General features: G+C 36.5%; 1 protein-coding gene across 9 annotated transcripts in view; it reads left to right on the top strand.

Annotated features, from left to right (window-relative positions):
- Window positions 1-21,929, top strand: part of FAM13A (family with sequence similarity 13 member A) — a 348,053-nt gene that overhangs the window by 127,740 nt on the left and 198,384 nt on the right. For 5 of the 9 annotated variants that reach the window (XM_086704590.1, XM_086704594.1, XM_086704588.1 and 2 more), the window contains exons 6-7: window positions 1,104-1,127; window positions 18,975-19,052. The exons of 1 other annotated variant lie outside the window; for it this stretch is intronic. In XM_086704590.1, coding sequence (XP_086560716.1) covers window positions 1,104-1,127; window positions 18,975-19,052 — 102 coding nt within the window. Of the gene's footprint in view, window positions 1-1,103; window positions 1,128-13,486; window positions 13,505-18,974; window positions 19,053-21,929 lie in introns of those variants that run through there. 3 more of the 9 variants (XM_025921660.2, XM_086704593.1, XM_086704595.1) reach the window with 2 other exon arrangements.

Consider the following 21,929-nt stretch of genomic DNA (forward strand, 5'->3'; position numbering starts at 1 on the left):
AATTTGAAGGCTAAAAAATATAGTAAATGATGTTTAAGAAACAAAGATAAAATTGCATAATAGAATGTTGTTTGCATGATTCAAATTGTCACTTTCCAGTAGCTGCAACTGATTAGATTATCAATGAATGTAAAGCATTAAGTAATAAAAGTAGTATTAAAAGTTATTAAGTAATAAAAGTAGAATTACAAGTTACTGTTTAGTTTGGGGTAGTTCTGCGACTCTTTTAGATCATAGTCACGTGTTTATAATTCATATTGCTGTTAATTTCTTTTCCCCAGACATTTTGTAGAGTGTTCACATATAAACACTAGAAAGTTATATCTGCTCAGGAATCATTGGAATAGATGGGATATATCTGCCAGGTGTTAAATTCCTTCTTTCCTATTATGAAAAATATTTAACAGAAGACAGACTAAAGTGCTTTGCTTATGAAAACATTGTGCCCTAGAACCTTTAAATGACTTACGGTGAGATGACAATATTTTGGATCTGACATCTCAGAAGTTGCCTATTTTAAATCATTATATTGTGTGTATTTGGCAAGTAGAGACCCTCAGTAAATGGAAATTCACTTGCATATTTGCAGATTTTCAAAAGATTACTTGAATTTGCTTTAGTGCTAAATTTCTGCTCTTTTCTTCAGTTGAAGATAGAAATTATATTTCTGTGACTCACAAGTGGCTAGAAAGGAATATACCTCCAGGTGAGCCCTTAACTAATGACTGAGGAACAGGAGGTTTATATTCCCAGCTCCTTTTACTCCTTGGTTGGAATCACTTTGTTGTGTGTGTTTTAAAATGTTTCCCAGAGCTTTCCAAGTTGGAGTCTCAGAACTACTGCAGAAGCTCTACTAGCTTGATAATGACACCTTTATTAGCTCTTTTCTTCCATCTGTTGTCACCCATTTCCCTGATGAACCACTCAAATGAACTACTTGCCCTCAATCCTTGTTGTAGTGCCTACTCTCAATTGGGTAGGTGGGAGTCCAACCTAAGACGTCTCAAATTCTACTCACTCAATGAAGCCCTCTCTCATCTCCAGGTGCAGTTAATCTCCATCTCCTCTATTGTCTAAGGGCACTTTCTTTCTCCTTCTTTTAGGACAAGTCTTGCATTTTGCATTGGGTGAGTTGCTTTCCTCCTCTTGTATTGCATTATATGTTTTTCAAGGGTTAGAACAAGATCTCCTATTTACTTATCCTTCATTTTTTTCTCTAAAAATTGTAGAGTAACTCATACATTCTTGTGTCTCCCAAAGCACTTACTCTAGTTTCTTATATTTACTCAAAAACATCTATTGAATTGCACCATGTACACCTAAATAAAAGCTAACTCAAATTTATACTAGGAAAGTCATGTAACTATTCTTGGAATTAGTACTGGTTCACATTTCTAGAGTACACAATAACAGTTTGCTTAACAGAACTCTATCCAACTGATTTGCCAGTTTAATCAATTCTCTGCATTTGCTTTTAAAGCCTACTGACTGCTGTCCATGGCAACGCTGAAGGCTGGTGGCTAATAAGCTATTCTCTCATATACTTGTTCATTACTGGTTTTACTTTATGCTAATCAAAAGTTTTGTCTTTTCCCAAAACTATTCATGCCAGTTTATTGTTTATAGTACCTGTATAATTTAATTAAACAAATGCAATGTTAACGCCATTATAACTATTTGTAGGAAAATGGTTTCAGAGTAATTAATACAAGCTTCTGTAAGAGATTCTGAAATCTTAGTGGATTAATACAATTCAAGGTTATTTCTCAGTCACTTCATAGTGCAGTGAGTTGAGCAGCCTTCCTCCATTTTTTCTAAACCCTCCTCCAAAATTGCTTCAGCAGGAAAAGAAGAGGTTTAGAATATGGGATAGGTTTCTGACTACACCTGAAAGTGGTTTAACACACTTCTTAAATTCGATTGAGCAGTTTCAGTCATATTGCTACCAACCTGTAAAAGAGACTAGAAATGTAGTCTTCCTGGTGCCTAAGGAGAGGACACAGAGGAAATGAGGAGATGGTATGGTGTACACAAAGAATTATTTCTGTTACAAAAGGAAAGTTGAATACATTGGAAAGACTTGATAAAGATTAAGAGGTTTACATTTTACTTTGTATAGGTGATACATGATGATTGTGGTTTATACAAGGAAAAAGATATGGAATTCCAAGCTCTTGGACTATTCCCAAAAATATGCCCACATCAAAAGACTGGAAAATAAATGAACATTTCAGTGTTTTAAAGTAAAAAAAAAATTATTATTTATATGTATCATTTTTAAAAATTTAATTTTTCTTTTCTTTTTTTTTTTTTTTTTTTGAGAGAAAGTGGACGTACATCCAGATGGTGGGGAGGGGCAGAGAAAGAAAGAGAAGCAGGCTTGACATGGGGCTTGATCCCATGACCCTGGGATCATGACCTGGCTGAAATCAAGAGTCAGATGCTCATGGGGTGCCTGGGTGGCTCAGTAGGTTGAGTGGCCGACTTTGGCTCAGGTCATGATCTCACGGTTCGTGGGTTTGGGCCCCGCATCAAGCTCTGTGCTGACAGCTCAGAGCCTGGAGCCTGCTTCGGATTCTGTGTCTCCCTCTCTCTCTGCCCCTTTCCTGCTCCCATGCTCTCTTTCTCTCAAAAATAAATAAACATTAAAAAAAAAAAAAGTCAGATGCTCAGCCAACTGAGCTACCCAGGGGTCTCTATGTATCATTTTTAAATCGTCCTGTTGTAATTTACTTTCAGGATTACCTAACTTTCAACATTTCCTTATCCAATCAATAGGAAGGATTCTTCCAGAATTCTTTTATACAGTTAATAGCAGGCCTTTGGAGACAAACTGCTTAGTTTCAAATTCCAGCTCTGCCACTTATTAGGTGTGTGACTATGGACAAGCTACTTTTATATTCAATACATCAATTTCTATATTATAAGGAATTTAGATAGGGGCACTGAGGTGGATCAGTTGGTTAGGCATCTGACTCGGTTTTGGCCCAGGTCATGATCTCAAGGTTTGTGAGATCAAGCCCCACATCAGACTCTGTGCTGACAGCACGGAGTCTGCTTGGGATTCTCTCTCTGCTCCTCCCCAACTCATGCATGTGCTCTTTCTCTCTGTAAAAATAAATATATATTTTTTAATTTAGATAGCAAAAGTATATATCTCATAGGGTTATGAGAGGTTATTGTGAAGATAACATAAATAAATATATAATCACTTAGAAAAATGCCATGCCTATAGTAAGTACTATGTAAGTGATAACCAGTATTCTATTTTGATTATCATCATCATTATTGCAAGATTTTGTTACACATTTTTCTACTGAGTGACGACACTATAAGTGACACCGTAGTAAATATTTGCATAACTTAAAGTACTTTGGTTGAAAACAATAAAAAAGGAAATGCGGCTAAAATAAGACTAAAAAACAAAGGAAAAGTAAAGTACTTGTTTGGAAGTACATGGGGTATTTCACAGAACAGAAAGCAAAGCTGAGCACATAAGCAAGAAGGCAGTATAGGAGGCCCAGCCCTGGTTCACCCACAAAAACAATGACCTGACAACCACTAATGGATGAAAGTAGCTCTGGGAAAGCTTCAGAGTACAATGAAGAAGACCTAGCAACTAAATGGAGCTCAAAAACCAAGAATGGCCACATAGATAAGTGTAGACAAAAGCATTTTACCTGCATCAGATTATTCTACAGGCCAAAGCACATTTTTTACCAACAAGGATCCTCTTGGCTTTGATTTCCCTCTGTGGATGTAAAAAAGAACAAAAGGACCCCAGCAGCCCTCACTGTCAGTATGAACAACCACAGTCTTGAGGACCCCTATAGTCTCTGCTGTTGCTTACAACAGCTGAGTGCAGACACCAACATATGATAATAAATAACATGGAAAATCAAGGAAACATGACAGCAGCAAAGGAGCACAGAAAATTCCCAGGAGCTGACCCCCAAAGAAATGGAGATCTGTGAAATGCCTGACAATTCAAAATAATTGTTTTAAAGAAGCTCAGCAAACTACAAGAGAATGCAGATAAATAACTCAATGAAATCGAGAAAACAATACATGAACAAATTAAGTTCAACAAAGAGAAATCATAAAAATTACTACTCAAATTCTGGAGCAAAAGAATACAATGAGTGAAATGAAAAAAATGCAGTAGGGAGCTTCAGCAGCAGACTCAGTCCAGCAGAAGAAAGAATCAGCACAGTCAAATATAGGTCATCTGAAATTAGCCAGTCACAAGATTAAAAAGAATGAAAAAAGAATGAAGAGAGCCTACAGGATTTATGAGACATTAAGTAAATCAATATGTTATTACAGAAGTCCCAGAGAAGAGTGAAAAAAAAAAGGAGGTAGAAAGCCTATTGTTAAAAAAAAGGCTGGAAAGTTTCCAAATTTGAGAGAAATGGGCATTCAGATTTATGAAGTTCAAAGGACTTCAAATGGGATCAACCCAAAGAAACCTATACTGAGACACATTGTAATCAAACTGTCAAAAATAAAGGACAAAGAATTTGAAAGTAGAGAAAAATGACTCATCACATATAGCCCTCCACCCCCATATAAGGTTACTAGTGGATTTCTCAGAATAAACCTTACAGGCAAGGAAAGGGTAGACTGACATATTCAAAGCACTAAAAGAAAAAAAACAAAAATCAAAAAAATACTATAGCTGGAAAAATTATCCCTTAAGAATAAATAACAGACCAAGGGAACAAAACAAAAACTGAGCCAGATAAACGAAAACTGAGGAAGTTTGTCACCACCAGACCTACATTGAAAGAAATGCTAAAAAGAGATCTTCAAACTGAAATAAAAGTATGGTGCACAACAGGCAGAAGCATAAATCTCACTGTAAAAGTAAAAATATGAAACATTTTTTAATGTTTATTTTTGAGAGAGAGAGAAGGAGAGAGAGCACGAGCAGGGGAGGGAGAGAGAGAGAGAGAGAGAGAAACAGAATCTGAAGCAGGCTCCAGGCTCCCAGCTGTCAGCACAGAGCCCGACACAGGGCTCGAACTCATAAACCGTAAGATCATGACTTGAGCTGAAGTCGATGCTTAACTGACTGAGCCACCCAGGTGCCCCTAAAAGTAAAAATATAGACAAATGCAGAATAATGTTACATTATAATAGTGATGTGTAAATTACTTTTAATCCTAAAAATTAAAAAATAAAAATTTATTAATGGACACACAATTTAAAAAGAAGCAAATTCTGACCACAAGAAAGCGAAGTATGTCAGGATGGTAAAAGTGTGGAATTATGTGACTAAAGTTAAATGGTTATCAATATAAAATAGATTATTATAGCTGCAAAAATATTTTAGGCAACCTCAAGATAACCACAATGAAAAAATTTAACCCTATAATAGTTACACAGAAGATGAGAGAAGAACCAAAGCAAACCATTTCAAAAAAATTAAATAACAAATGAAAGAGTGGAAAAACAGAACAAAACAAATGCAAAACAAAACAATGAGCAAAATCACAATAAGTCCTCACCTATCAATAATTACTTTAAATATAAATGGGTTAAACTCTCCAGAAGGAATAGCGTGGCTGAATGGATTTTTAAAAACCAACATCCATTTATCAGTCAATAAAGAAGATGTGGTGTATATATATGCAATGGAATATTATTCAGCCATAAAAAAGAATGAAATCTTGTCATTTGCAATGACATGGATGGAACTAGAGAGTATTATGCTAGGTGAAATAAGTCAGTAAACGACAAATACCATACAATTTCACTCGTGTGGAATTTATGCAACAAAACATGAACATAGTGGGGGAAAAAGGAGAGGCAGATCATAAACAGACTCTTAACTATAGAGAACAAACAGGGTTGCTGAAGGGGAGGTGGGTGAGGGGATGGGCTGAATGGATGATGGGCATTAAGGAGGGCACTTGTTGTGATGAGCACTGGATATTGTATGTAAGTGATGAATCACTAAATTCTATACCTGAAACTAATATTGCACTATATGTTAACTAACTGGAATTCAAATAAAAACTTGAAAAAAAAATAAACCAATATCCAGCAATATCCTTTTCATAGAGTCTCACTTTTTTCAAGAGTCTCACTTTATTTTTTTTAAGTTTATTTATTTTTAGAGAGCGAGCATGCATGTGAACGAGTGAAGGAGGGGGAGAGAAAGGAGAGAGAGAATCCCAAGCAGGCTCTGCACTGTCAGCACAGAGCCCAATGCTGGGATTGAACTCATGAACGGTGAGAGATCATGACCTGAGCTGAAGTCAGGAGTCAGATGCTCAACCAACTGAGCCACCCAGGTGCCCCAAGTCTCACTTTAGATTTAAGGGCACACAGAGGTTGGAAATGTAAGACTGGAAAAAAAGTATTCCCTGAAAATGGTATCCAAAAGAAACCAGGTGGCTGTATTTATATCAGGAAAAAAATAAACTTTAAGTCAAAAAATCTCTATGGCAAAGAAGGTCATATCATAATGATAAAATGGTCAGTTCGGTGGGAAGATTTAACAATTATAAATATAAGTGTACCCAACATTTGAGGACCTAAATACATCAAGCAAATACTTACAGATCTGGAGAGAAATTGACAGCAATACAATAATACTGGGAAGACTTCAACCCCACGTTCAATAACAGAATACTAGACAAGAATTAATGAACAGTTGACTTGAAGAATGCTATAGACCAAATAGACCGTACAGACATGTTCAGGAGTTTCTACCCAACAACAGAAGAATATACATTCTTCTCAAGTGCACACAGAACATTCTCCTGGGTAGATCACATCTTAGATGACAATACAAAAGTTAACAAATTTAAGAAGATTGAAATTATCCTGGGTATCTTTTTCAACTTCAGTTGGATGAAATTAGAAATCAATAACAGTAGGAAAATTGGAGTATTCACAAATAGTTGAAAACAAAACAGTACACAATTAAACAACACTGGATCACAAAGGATATCAGAAGGGAATTTAAAAAGCATCTTAAGACAATTTAAAACAAAAACACAACACACCAAAACTTATATGATGCTACAAAAAGGAAGGAGGAACATTTAAGATGCTAGGAGGGAAGTTTATTGTGATAAATGCTGACATAAAAAACAAATTTCTCAAACATCCTAACTTTATAACTCAAGGAACTGGGAAAAGAACACAGTAAACCTAAAATTAGCAGAAGAAAAGAAATAATAAAGATTAGAGCAGAAATAACAGAAAATGATAGAAAAATCAATAAAACTAAGTTTTGTGGGACACCTGGGTGGCTCAGTCGGTTAAGCGTCCAACTTTGGCTCAGGTCATGATCTTGCAGTCGTGGGTTCAAGCCCCACATCAGGCTCTGTGCTGACAGCTCAGAGCCTGGAGCCTGCTTTGGATTTGTGTCTCCCTTTCTCTCTCTGCCCCTCCCCAACACGTGCTGTATCTCTGTCTCTCAAAAATAAATGAACGTTAAAATATTTTTTTTAAAAAACTGAGTTTTGTGTGAAGAGATTTAAACAATTAATAAGCCCTTAACTAGACTTACTAAGAAAGAAGAAAGAAGACTCAAAATTAGAAGGAAAGAGGAGACATTACAATAGCTACCTCAAAAATGAAAAGGATCCTAAGGGACTACTATGACCAACTATATGCGAACAAATTGGATACCCTAGAAGAAATGAATAAATTCCTAGGAACATGAAACCTATCAAAACTGAATTAAGAAATAGAAAACCTGAACAAACAAAAATGGAGATTGGATCAGTAATCAAATAACTTCCAACAACAACGAAACCCTCAATACCAGATTTCTTTCAAAGAAGAATTAATACTAATCTGCCTTCTTTTTTTTAAAAATACACAACTTTTATTGCATCTTTAAAACATCACAAATAAGTCAGAGGTATCATCTGACATCTTGCTGTTTCTATAGCTGGACAGCTTAGATCTGGTCAGCTTGCTGAACTGTTCCTTTTTCAGAAACAGATCCCATCCAAAAATTTTATGATATCCTTGTTTTTAGCTGTTGTGGCTTACTGAAAAAATTTGATACAAGTTCAGTGTTGTTTCCTTTAGGAATTAACTCATCATTCTGGGCTTCAGATACTAAACAAGCCATGGCAGGCCTCATCCAAGCCCTGTGAATGTATTTTTTGACCATAAAACTTTGGAATTCAGCAAGAGAACCATTGTCCTGAATAATGACATTTATAGGAAAGTGAGCATACACAGACCTCATATTAGAATTGAAGTCCAGTGTACCACCCTGATCATGTTCTGTACATTGCTACAGGTAGTACAAATAGTGGCTAGTTCCTTTCTATTTTCCCACCATTTGTCAAACTGGAACCCCTTTTTCTTTTCAAAAAGACTGAGTCCTACACTGATGTGGTTGAAGTCCACCTGCATGGTTCCTCTGGGGATCTTCACAAAAACAATGCTTCAGAGTGATGCTTCAGAGTGATGTCAGCACTTTCTGAAATGTTGGTAGTTTGATTGCTGAGAATAGTCTTCATTGTCAAAGTAGATGCAGAAAAAAAACAAAACAAAAAACTAATCCTTCTTAAACTCTTCAATAAGCAGAAGAGGGTATGCTTTCAAACTCATGTGATGAGGCCAGCATTACCCTGCTACTACACCAGACAACATCACTGCAAGAAAACTACAGCTCAGTATCAATGAGGAACATAGTTGCAAAAGTCCTCAGCAGAATACTAGCAAACCAAATTCAACAGCACATCAAAGGATCATTCAACATGAACAAGTGAGATTTATTCCTGGAATACGGGAATATTTCAATGTAAACAAATCAATGCGATGTATCACATTAACAAAATTAAAGAAAAAACGTGATTAAACACTTAAGAAACTTAAAACAGAAATAAACACTTAAAACACTCATAATGAAATCCCTTTTAAAAATAGGTATAGAGGAAACTTATTTCAACATAATGAAGGCCATATCTGACAAACCCATAGGTTGTGTCATAATGGGGAAATACTTAAAGATTTCTCTCCAAAATCAGGTGCAAGAATGGACATTCTTCCCACTTCAATTCAACATAGTACCAGAAGTCCTAGCCAGAACAATTAAACCAGATAGATAGATAGATGGATAGATAGATAGATAGATTGAATCAAATCTGAAAAGAAGTGAAATGGTCTCTGTTTGCATATGGCATGGTCTTACATATAGAAAGCCTGAAAAACCATGCCCCTCAAAACCTGTTAGAACTAATAAATGAATTCAGGAAAGTTGCAAGAAACAAAATCAACATAAAAAAGTCATGTTTCTGTACACAAACAACAAGGTATCTGAAAAGGAAATCAGGAAAACATCCCATTCACGTTAGCAACAAAAACAATAAAATACTGAGGAATAAATTTAACCAAAGGGGTGAAAGGCTCATACACTAAGAATTGTGAAACAATGATGAAGTAAATTAAAGACAACATAAATAGGGGCGCCTGGGTGGCTCTGTCAGTTAAGCATCCAACTTCGGCTCAGGTCATGATGTCACTGTTCATGAGTTCAAACCCCGCGTCAGGCCCTGTGCGGACAGCTCAGAGCCTGGAACCTGCTTCGGATTCTGTGTCTCCCTCTCTCTCTGCCCCTCCCCTGCTCACGCTCTCTCTCTCTCTCTCTCTCTCTCTCAAAAATAAATAAATAAACATGAAAAAAATTTTTTTTAAATAAAGACAACATAAATAAATGCAAACACATTCCACGTTCATGGATTAGAAAAATTAATATTGTTAAAATGTCTGTACTGCCCAAAGTGATCCACAGATTCATTACAGTCCCTGTCAAAATCCTAATGATATTTACAGAAATAGAAGGAAAAAAAATAGTCCTAAATTTTATACAGAACCATGAAAATCCCCAAATGACCAAAGCAATCTTGAATGAGAAGAGCAAAGCTAGTAACATCACACTATAGTAATCAAACTGTATGATACTGACATAAGAGTAAACATATAGACCATGGAACAAAATCCAGAGTCTAAATAGAAATCCATGCCTCTACAGTCAACTGATCTTCCCCAACGGTACCAAGAACACCTGATGGAGAAAGGATAGTCTCCTCAATAAATGATGCTAGGAAAACTGGATATCTACATGCCTAAGAATGAAATTGGACCTTTATCTTACATCATACATAAAAAAAAAATAACTCAAAATGGATTAAGGGCTTAAACATAAGACCTGAAACTATAAAACTTGTTGAAGAAGACATAAGGGAAAATCTTCTTGACATTGGACTTGGCAATGATTTTTTTTTAATCTGACACCAAAAGCACAGATAACAAAAGCAAAAATGAGTGAGACTACATCAAACTAAAACACAAGCTTTGTAGTATTCTGCACAACAAAGGTAACCATCAACAAAATGAACAGGCAGCCTACAAAGTGGGAGGGAATATTTGCAAACCATATACTCAATAAGAGGTTAATACAAAAACAAAACTCATGGAACTCAATAGCAAAAAAAAAAACAAAAAAAAAAAAACAAAGGACCCAAATAGACATTTTTCCAAAGAAAACCTACAAATAGCTAATAGATACATGAAAAGCTGCTCAACATCAGTAATCATCGAGGAAATGCAAAACCACGGCAAGATATTATTTCACATCTGTTAGAATGGCTATTACCAAAAAGATAAGATAAAAAGTATAGGTGAGAATGTGAAAAAAAGGGAACCCTTGTACTACATTGATGGAAATGTAAATTCGTTTAGCCATTTTGGAAAACAATGTGCAGGTTCTTCAAAAAATAAAAATAGAACTACCATATGACCCAGCAATCCCACTTCTGGGTACATATCCAGGGAAATGAAATTAGTGTCTCAAAGGGATATCTGCACTCCAATGTTCATTGTAGTGTTATTTACAATAGCCAAGGTGTGGAAATAATTTAAAAGTCCATTGATAGATGAATGGATAAATAAAATATGTTGCATGTATCTACAATGGAACATTCTTCAGTCATTAAAAAAGAATGAAATCCTCACATTTGTGGTAACATGGATGAACCCAGAGCACATTATGCTACATGAAATAAGCTAGTCATAAAAAGGTAGATACTGTATGACCTCATATATATGTGGAAATCTTAAAAAGTTGAACTCCTGGAAGCTGAGAGTAGATTGGTGGTTGACAGGGGCTGATACAGAGGCTGAAGCATAAGAATGCCGCAGCCATGCTTTAAAAAAAATGGTGGAAAGGCATTCCAGAAATAGAAAACATAAAGGGTGAATACTTGAAGGTAGGAAGGGATCTGGAGTATATGAAGAAGAGAAGAGAAGGCCAAGGTGGCTGAAGCATAGTCAGGGAGAGGGCAGATGATAGGAAATGAGGTTAGAGAAATAGGGAAAAGTTGGATCATGCAGGCCTGTGTAGGTTATGGCAAAGAAAGTCCAGGAATAATGATAAGACCTTGACAGAGGAGTGACATCATCCCATTTACATATACAAACCTTGTAGAAGACAGGATGACTGAAATAATTTAGGTGAACAATGGTAGTTATGACTTGGGGGTAGCTGTGTACATAGAAGGGAACAAATCCCAGTTTATTTTGGAGGTAGCACTGACTGCACTTGATGGTGAGTTTGATGTGGTAGATATAGGAAAGGGAAGAAATAAAGTAGATTAAGACATTAGTTTGAGCAAGTGGGTGCCATCTGCTGATCTGGGGAAGACTCAAGGACTGACAGATGCTTTTTTGCTGATAAAGTATACACTCAGGTTTGGATGTACTAAGTTTAGAAGCTTATTAGCAGCCATGTAGAGTTGCCAAGGGAGCAGTTAATTAAAAGTAATGTTAACTTAGAAGAAACATCAAAGACAAATGGAATTTGGGAGTCCTTAGTGTATTGGTTGATTTAAAAGCCATGAAAGGGGCGCCTGCGTGACTCAGTTGGTTAAGTGTCCAACTTCGACTCAGGTCATGATCTCATGGCTGGAGGGTTCCGGCCTGCGTTGAGCTCTGTGCTGACAGCTTGGAGCCTGAAGCCTGCTTAAGATTCTGTGTCTTGGTCTTTCTCTGCCCCTCCCTGACTCACGCTCCCTCTCTCTCCCTCCCTCCCTCCCTCTCTCTCTCACTCTCAAAAATAAACATTAAAAAATAATAAAAGCCATAAAAGTGGTTGAGATCATTGTATCATTTAGGAAAGGAAGATTTTTTTAATCAACTCTTGAGTCACCCCAACTTCATTCATTTATTCAACACGCATTTTTTTTAAGTAGGTTTCATGCCCAGCAGGGAGCCCAGTGTGAGGCTTGAACTCATGACCCTGAGATTAAGACCTGAGCTGAGATTGAGATTTGAACACTGAGCCACCCAGGTGCCCCATATCCAACATGTATTTGTTGAGCTCCTACTATTCTAGGCACCTTTCTATGGCATTGTAGTTACAGTAGTGAGTAAAGGAAACCAATTATTCGCTTCCATAGGACTTCTACATAGTTAATGATCCAGAAAATAAAGCAATAAGCAATAAATATGTAACTTAATTGTTTAGAGGAGAAGCAGCAGGAAAAGAAGGAGACTATGTGGAGTTGGTCAGTGGGAGGAATTTATTCTTTTTTCTACTGGTGATGTCCTGGCAGCTAATGGAGAAGAGTAGTTCAAGAATAAGGAGTTTCCTGAATCAGATGTTGCTAAAAACCCCAGTAAGATGGAGACTAAGCTGTGACTATTTCACCCCTTGTGATGACAAAAAACAACAAAACAGTTTTGGGGGCTTTGAAAATGAAGAAGTAGAGATAGGAATGAAGACCCGCTGTTTCAAAGGAGTTTGCTATAAAAGAAAGCCAAAAAATGGACCATAACAGTGGGAGAAATGAGATTAAGGAAGTGTTTTAAAAACCAAAAAGATAAAATTCCAGAACATGCTTGTGATTAATGGGAATGACCTAGTAGAGGGAATGAGGGGATAATTGATGGAGTGAAATCCTTGAGAAAATAAGAGGAGACAAGACCCCAGGGTGGGTGGAGGGAATCGCTGATAGGATCAGCATCTTATCTTTCATTGTAACTGGAGGAAGACAGAAAGGATGGAATGTTTGCAGACAGGTTTGTAAATTTGATGGTGGGGCAGCAAGTAGCATCTGCCCCAATGCTTCTGTTTTTCCAATGAGCCATGAAGCAAGAATGAAATGAAAGGAGTTTGAGAAAAGAGAAGACATGCAATGTCATGTTGCAGGATGGGAAATCAAGTTGCTAAAGAATTATAGCAGAATTGCTGTGCATTAGAGATCACTCAACATTTATGGCAATAAAATTAACATGAAAGCATCAACCAATTCTATACTTTTTCCCCAACCACTTTCATTTGCTCAATTTCCAGCACAGAGAAGGCATAGAGCTGGATTCATCCAAGGTTGTGCTTTTTCCAGATGAATGCAGCGATTGAAAACAGGATGGAGAAAACTAAGTGTATTAGCAAAGGAATGAAGAGTCCTGAAATGTAAGCTGATGGAGGGAATTGAAAACAGGAAGAATGCCCAGGGGATTGTGAAAGGTTAGAAAAGGGGTATTACTCATTCATCTGGTTTACCCTTCACTTCAACAATTGAGCTTCTATTCTGGGCCCTGTGGATCTATTCACTAGCAAGACTAGCCAGCCCTTTCACAGAATAGGGTGAGATGGACAAAGAATTAGAACTTGTATTTTTTTTTTTTTTAATTTTCTTAGTTGACACACAACATTACATTAGTTTCAGGTGTACGGCATAGAGATTCAACAAGTTTATGCACTATGCTATGCTTACTACAAGTTTAACTACCATGTGTCCCGATACAACACTAGGACAGTATCATTGACTATATTCCTTATGCTGAGCCTTTTATTCCCAAGATTTACTCTTTCCATAACTGGAAGCCTGTAGCTGCCATGCCTCTTCCCCTATTTTGCCCAACCACATACCCCCTCTCCTCTGGCAACCACCAGTTTTAAAGTATTAAATTCAGATTTTGCTAATGGCTATGAAGAGAGTAGAGAGGGGCCGCCTGGGTGGCTCAGTCAGTTCAATGTCCAGCTCTTGATTTCAGCTCAGATCCTGATCTTGGAGTCGTGAGATGGGGCGTTCTTTCTCCCTCTGCCCCTCCCTTGTTCACAATTTTGCGTTCTCTCTCTTAAAAATTAATGAATCAATCAATAAAGTAGATGAAAGAGAGTGGGGAGAGAGCGAGCATTAAGTGGGAGGGGAGAGCAGTGTCAATTTAGATAAGGTGTTCCAGCAAGGGAATCCTCTCTACTGAAATTGAACAAAGATCTGAATGAAATGAGGAAACAAACCTGTGAATTACTGTGTGAGTAGTGTGCTAGGCTGAGGGAACAGTGAGTGCTTTTTCTGTTTTTTTTTTTAATGTCCAATAGTAAGGCCAACAAAACTGTGATGAAATATTTTTCCATCCCTATTATATTTTTAAATGGTGTTTTCAGGATACCAAAGTGACACAGCTGGTTTAAGCAGTTGGTTATTGCACAAATGTCATTAGAGTGAGCAATCAGTTAAGTCTCATTTCAGCAGATGAAATGTTTAAATATAAATATACCCTGTAATCATGTCTAATTTGTTTATCATTACCTTCTCCTTCTCTGGTGACTAGCATTAGAATGCCACACATGATATGGTTCAGTTAAAATTTTAGAGTGAATTTTTATGCCCACATATACTTTAATACTTAAAAACACAAATCATTCCCCCTTCAAACCTTTTCAAGAAGTTCTAAGGGAGGATTTCAAACAAACCCAAGGTCTCTTCCCTTCGCCCTGGGTGTGTGGGGACTTGCTTTAAATGACTTTTCAAAAAATTTAGGTATTACTCATGCTGTAAGACTGACCCATTTAAAATATACAATTTGTTACATTAACAACTCAGGTAACAACAGATGTTGGCGAGGATGCAGAGAAAGAGGATCTCTTTGGCACTGCCGGTGGGAATGCAAACTGGTGCAGCCACTCTGGAAAACAGTGTGGAGGTTCCTCAAAAAATTAAAAATAGAACTACCCTACCACCAAGCAATTGCACTACTAGGTGTTTATCCAATGGATACAGGTGTGCTGTTTCCAAGGGACACATGCACCCCAATGTTTATAGCAGCACTATTGACAATAACCCAAGTATGGAAAGAGCCCAAATGTCCATCGATGGATGAATGGATAAAGAAGATGTGGTATATACATAAAATGGAGTATTTCTTGGCCATCAAAAAGAATGAAATCTTGCCATTTGCAACTACATGGATGGAAGTAGAGGGTATTATGCTAAGCGAAATTAGAGAAAGACAAATATCATAAGACTTTAAGATACAAAACATGAACATAGGGGAAGGGAAGCAAAAATAATAACAGGGAGGGGAGCAAAACATAAGACACTCTTAAATGTGGAGAACAAACAGAGGGTTGCTGGAGGGCTTGTGGGAGGGGGGAGATGGGCTAAATGGGTAAGGGGCATTAAGGAATCTACTCCTGAAATCATTGTTGCACTATATGCTAACTAACTTGGATGTAAATTAAAATATACAATTTATTGGTTTTTAGGATGTTCACAGTGTTGGGCAACCATTACCTAATTCTAGAACATTTTTTTAATATTTATTTATTTTTGAGAGACAGAGAGCATGAGCAGGGGAGGGGCAGGGAGAGAGAGGGAGACACAGAATCCAAAGCAGGCTCCAGGCTCCAAGCTGTCAGCACAGAGCCCGACGTGGGGCTCGAACTCATGAACTGTGAGATCATGACCTGAGCCGAAGTTGGACACTCAACTGACTGAGCCACTCAGGCACCCCTAGAACATTTTTAACACCCTAAAAAGAAACTCATATAGACTGGTCCCATTAGGAATCACTTCCCTCCTTCTAGCCCCCATCAACCATAATCTACACTCTGTCACTATTTGCCTATTCCAGATGTTTAAAATATATGTAATCACACAATATGTGTCCTTTTATGCTTGGCTTCTTAGCATGATGTTTTCAAGGTTAATCTGTGTCTAGCCAGTATCCATACTTCAGTCCTCTTTATAGCTGAATGATATTCCATTGTGTGGATATACCATATTTTCTTTATCCATTTATCATGTGATTTGGGTTGTTTCCACTTTTTGGTTTTTATAAATAATTCTGGCTATGAGTGTTGGTCTACAAGTTTTTGTGTGGACGTTTGTTTTTAATTCTCTTAGGTATATGCCTGCCAGTGTAAATGGCTTTTTTAAAGGCATAACTGTAAAAAAGTTTTATCTTAAAAATATTTCTCACTTCACTCCATAATATATCTGTCTTAAAAGAATACACAGGAAAAACAAACAAAAAAAGAATACATGGAGTTCTTTCCAGTTACTTATTTAAGCTACTAGTGGAATTCATTAATTTTTCTCCAGAAATCCAACATTAGCCCTGTGGGAGGTGTTCCCTCTGTGGCTCTGCAGCCCCCTGGCTCACTGCCCCCTACATGGGGGGGGAGGGGGGACCAGCGCTTCAGCAGCAATCTCATGGGACATTGGGAATGCAACTCCAGACAGGTGGTGGGTTACCTTTTTGTCAATAAATATTGCTTCTTCTTGAAAGAATCATAGTATCTTGATAAACTAGAAAAGTTTCTCAGAATTCACCTAATCCAATTGTTTTATAAATCTTCGAACCAAGGGATGTCCAAAAGGTTAAAATGCTTGCCTGAGTTCCTATAGCCGGTTGGTTAGGAAACCAGGATGAGAAACCAGATCTCTTGACTGCCAGTTCAGTTCTCTGAGTACTAAATTTTACTTTGTCTCTGTTGTTTGAATTTAAAGTCCTAAAACAAAAAAATAAACATAATTCATTAAGCGGCATTTTCAGGTAAAAGTTTACAGAAAATATTTTCAGAGTTTATAGGGAAAAGCTGACCATCAGCCTTGTACTCATTAATTCACAGGGACAGGGTGGGGGAGATAAGAGGAATAAAGAAACACTATCACTTTTAGCCTGTGCATAAGGAAGAAAGAATTGTAGGCATTTGTAAACATTCAGACAGTCATAAACAAAGGTCAGCTATTCCTATTAGCTTCCCTTAAGAGTCAGCCTTTTTTTCTTGCATGACATTCTAGCATTTATATACAAGTAGTTTTAAAAGGGGTATAAAGATTAAGCATAATTATATTATCCAAGTGTAGTCAAATTACGCAATAGACTATGCAGTTAATCACTTGGATCTCCTAAATGTCATGCTGGATATAGTCTATCCCTCTCACAGTGAGTCAGAAGTGGGAATGGGTTCATTCACTATTTCCAGTAAGCAGCTTACTGCCAGCAGGTGTTGTGACTTGTGGGAAAGGGTAGGACTAGAATGCGTGCTTGTTTGGAGAGTTCAGAAATGTATCCTTGGGCCCTTCCATCGGGCTGTACGTGAGGCCACAGGCAGCTGAGAGTGTTGGCAGGACCACAGCTACCCCCAGCTTAGAGGAGGCTCTTGATCTCCTCTGAGTCTGGTAATATTGCTCCCTAGCACAAAGCTGGAACAGGTGCCACATACAACTGTGGTCCAAGCATGGGTCTCAGCTCTGCCACTCTCTGTGTGATCTTGGGCACATCATCTCAGATGTCCTCAAATCCCCCATCTGTAAAATAAGATGAGCAGGCAGAATAGCTAATTTTTAAAAACTCGTTGGCTTTACAATGTTATGGTTGTACAACCTAGTGGTTTAAGATGTCAAGTATATTGGATATTGGAGGTAATAAAGAGTTCATAAAGTTATAGAGCCATCTTTGAGTCCCATGTGATATTGGGCAAGTACTTAACTTCTGTAAGATTTTACGTTACCCTTAAAGGGGGAGTAATGATAATAGTACATAATCCTAATAGGGCTACTGGGGGCAAAAATGGCATTAATGCAAAGACATTAGCACAGTGCCTTCCAAATCCTAAGATTCAATAAGTATTCATTAGTAGTAAGTAGTAGTAGTATTTTCATTAGAGACATTTTATCTTAATAATGTACTGTTCCCTTTAGAAATGAATAAAATTCCAGCAAATTTTAGTAGTATTATAAAGTATGTAGACTAAAACATTGTTTAAAAGGCTATAATTAACTGATCCTTAAGTAAACTGGAGAGAAGAACCTATAATTTAAATAATGGAGTGGTGGATGGTGAGCATGATGAGGGAAGGAATGGGATACAGAGGTTGATGTTATAGTGCAAGTGAAAGAAATTGAACTTATTTTCTCCTTAGTTTTATTGTTGTCTATGACCTTGTATATTTTTTCTACCTTAATTTGGAAATGAAATCATTTATGAAAAATGTGTCCAAATTAGTGGCTACTGAGAAGTGAGGCCCTTTTTTATTTTTTAATGAGATTATTACTGTTGTTGTTTGTCACATAGAAATAAATAGTAAATCCAATTCTATGTGAGCTGCCTCCTTGTAATTTCTGCTAGTTTTGCAAGTACTATTTTGGTGTGAACCGAGGACTTAGAAGCTTAGTAATTTTGGAAACAAATACTCAGATATTTTTCCTCAGGATGTTGGTGTGAAACTATCCCTGTTCAATAGTGGTTTGCTAAACTAATTGAAGGAATTCATTTAAGATTCTTATTTACAGAATAAGAACGCATTTGTAAAATGTTGTAGGGAAAGTTGGCAACCCTAAGTTTGGTGGTTGATATCTTGGAGAATTAACCCCCTGTTTCTCCAAAGAAGAGAGGAGCTGAGTGTGGATGTGTAAATTACATGATAGCATAGATGAGACTTTTTAAATGGTCATCTCTGAATATGTGTTCTGTGTGTCCCATACCTACTCCATCACCATCTTATCTTACTTGCTTCACTGTTGTAGATGAACAATAAGAAAGGAAATGTTTTGGTTCCTCAAGACAGTCTCTGTGGCTTCTGCTATAAGCAGCTCAAGCCAAAAATGCCTTGTCTCCCATCAAAATTGCTTTTTACAACCTTGTAATTTCCAGTTAGGGTAATGTTCTTTGGTTCCTAATACTTCTTTTATACTTTTTTATAGGAGGCCAGTTGTAAGAACCCCTTACCCACCCTTCTGACAAAAGACTTAGACATGCAAAAACCATCTCTAAAAACCAGGGTAAGTTGTGTCTGCTCCTTTGGGCTACCATGTGAAACATTTAGCAGGGTTATTCATGTCTTCATGATTCCATGCTCTGTGTCTTGCATTTCCTTCAGCCTTTTTCTTTATTTGTATTTTTGGTCCTGGTTGCGTAAAAAGCACTTTTCATTTAGTGCTTTAATCCAAGGTGATATTCATCCCCCAATTTTTAAGATACTCCTATTATTTAAGAGTGATATATTTTAGTACATGGTTTTACTTATATTAAATCAGGATTGTTTTAAGCCTAAATCATAGGAAATAGTCAAATGTAGTAATCTTTCCTTGGTTGTTTGAGGGGTAAAGTGAAATGTTTAGCTGTAATTTCTCTTTTTTTTAAATGGAAGTCACTTTATTGACTTTTCGTAATTATAAAAACAACACACGATCAATTAAGTAAATTTTAACCAGGAAGAAGTAAGAACTGTCATACCTATGACAGAATAGTCTAATGTGTAAAATTTTGTTTTCCTTATTGTAAGAAAAGTCCAAAATTCACATGTTTTGCCAGTGAAAAGAAAAACCCCTTTAACCCAAAATATGTCATGGAAAGTTATTTGATTATTTGTCCAACCAGAAAAGTGATTGCATTAATTTTAGAGTATCTTTCCTAATCTTTAATCTTTTAAGTAGAACTTCTCCTATTAGGTATATAGAATATTCATAACTGGCCACCAGGAGATTTATAGAGCTACTATTTTTCCTAGTTCTGAGAAAAAAAAATGTTCACCAAACTTTGAGTTCACTGTAAGCAAAATTTAAAAGAATTCTTATCTCTGATTTTTAACTGCAAGTTACCATAAAAATAATGGTGGCTTTATTTTTAAAGGCAAATTAAGTATTGAGTCATTGCTTAATGTCTTAATTACAGTAAGTCTGTGGTTTATTTTTAAAAGAAATAAAAACACCTTTTTTTTTAATAAAACCTATTCTGCCTTGATTTTTTTCTGGAAAATTATCGAAACTATCCAGCATGCTTTCCTTTTCAGCTACCAACTATTTTTGGGTTTGTTTTTTTTTCACTGAAATATCTGTGTCTACAAATTTATGTATAATTAATTCCAATGTATCAGAAATTTTATTTATTGTGAATTAATAAAAATTCAGTGTAAAAAATAAACTCATAAACAAATGCCTTGAAAAAATGCATGATTTGAGGAAAATCATTAGGTACCATTTGTTTATTAACTCCTATATTGGTATAACTACCTTTATGTGAAAAGACCCTAAATGAATCACCTCATCGCCTTTAAAAATAAAGCCACCATTATTTTTACAGTAACTTGCAGCTAAAAATCAGAGATAAGAATTCTTTTAAATTTTGCTTAAAGATCATCTCAAAACTTGTCATAAAAGTTGAAGGGATTGTATCATTCTTATGAAAGTAATCCTATTTGGAATGTTTCAGCTGTATACAAAGTCGGTAATTAATGGACATTTATTATCTCCTACCAGTCTTGCTGTACAGTTCATGAATAAACTAATTCAATAGAGAAATTACTTCATTAGTTAAGCCTTGGTTTTTAACTTAAGCTTCTCTGTGGCCTTTCATGAGCAAGTTTATGTTTACATGAGCAAACTAAGCTCTGCTTAGTTTATGGGTGATTAAAATCCTTGTAATTTCAAATCCCAGAAATGAGGCAGAGCATGTGAGCTATAAGAGATTACAAGAAGCTAACTCTTTCACCAGGATTTTATCTTAAGATCTTTTTTCCTCCAGTTGATATTTGAAAGCTAAAGCTGAGAACACCTTCAAAATATGGTTGGTGTGTCCTTTCTAGAGTGACATAGTGAGCTAAGAGAATGATGTGTATCCTTGGTATTAATGTTACTCCATTTGGCCTCCATAGCTGTATTTCTCAGATATCTCCAGTTACAGCTGTATTTGCCTTGGACAGCTAAGTATTTCTGCTCCCTATATGGCTAGAGATATAACATGGTAATCCAGAAATGGCATATGTCCATCGACTCTGGAGATGTCTCTCTAGTCTAAGCCATCTGTCCCCATCTGTGTTCCCTCTGACAGTTGCTGTCTCTGTTCCTAGGCAATAGGAAGGATTATATTTCTCTTCCTTAGGTAGGAAAGCCACTTCTTGATTTGAGTCCAAGCTGAAAAAAAAGTATCTCCATTATACAGTGCCATGACACTTCCTGAATGAGCAACAATCACCAGCCCTGGTAACTCAAGGACATATTCATATAACCATTTCATGCCCAATACTGTGTAGAGTACATATGTAAACAAATAATCAGAATAGATGATAAAGAAGAGAATATCAAATAGATCTATAAAGAGGTATTGAACATAGAGAAAACTCCTTGTCACCTAATAGGATTAGAGAAGATGGTCTTTTTCTACCAAACACAGGTACTCGGTCTCCAAATAAGCCTCACACTTATATTCATTGGCCACAGTATAAACCCTGAATACCATCCAGTGAATTGAGTGTAGAAAATTATTTTTCTTCTCCTTTCCTTTGGGTTATGCTCTGGACTTCCCACTATCATTGCTGTGTTCTTGGCTTCAGCAAAAAATTCAAGGTCAGGTCATGGTATAAGAATGAATACCAGATCCACTCAATGCTAGGATAAAGGTATAAAATAAAAGATAATGTATTTCCTTCCTTTTCTCACCAGATAAAACTGTGCTGATGAAATTTAAATTATAAGCACATAATAGTTTTAGTTAGTTATTGGATTCTCTTAATGCTTTTATAGAGGTTTCCTTTAGTATACAAAGTCATATTAACTATAAAATGTGTAATAAAGCTAATGCAGTTATCAAATACACTGCTTCTATTTTTGTAATAGAAGCAACTGTTAAATTATTTTTCTTTCAAATGTTAATGGTTTCAA

The sequence above is a fragment of the Puma concolor genome, chromosome B1, assembly GCF_028749965.1.
Source record: "Puma concolor isolate L17-30 chromosome B1, mPumCon1.1.hap2, whole genome shotgun sequence".
Taxonomy (NCBI): Eukaryota; Metazoa; Chordata; class Mammalia; order Carnivora; family Felidae; genus Puma; species Puma concolor.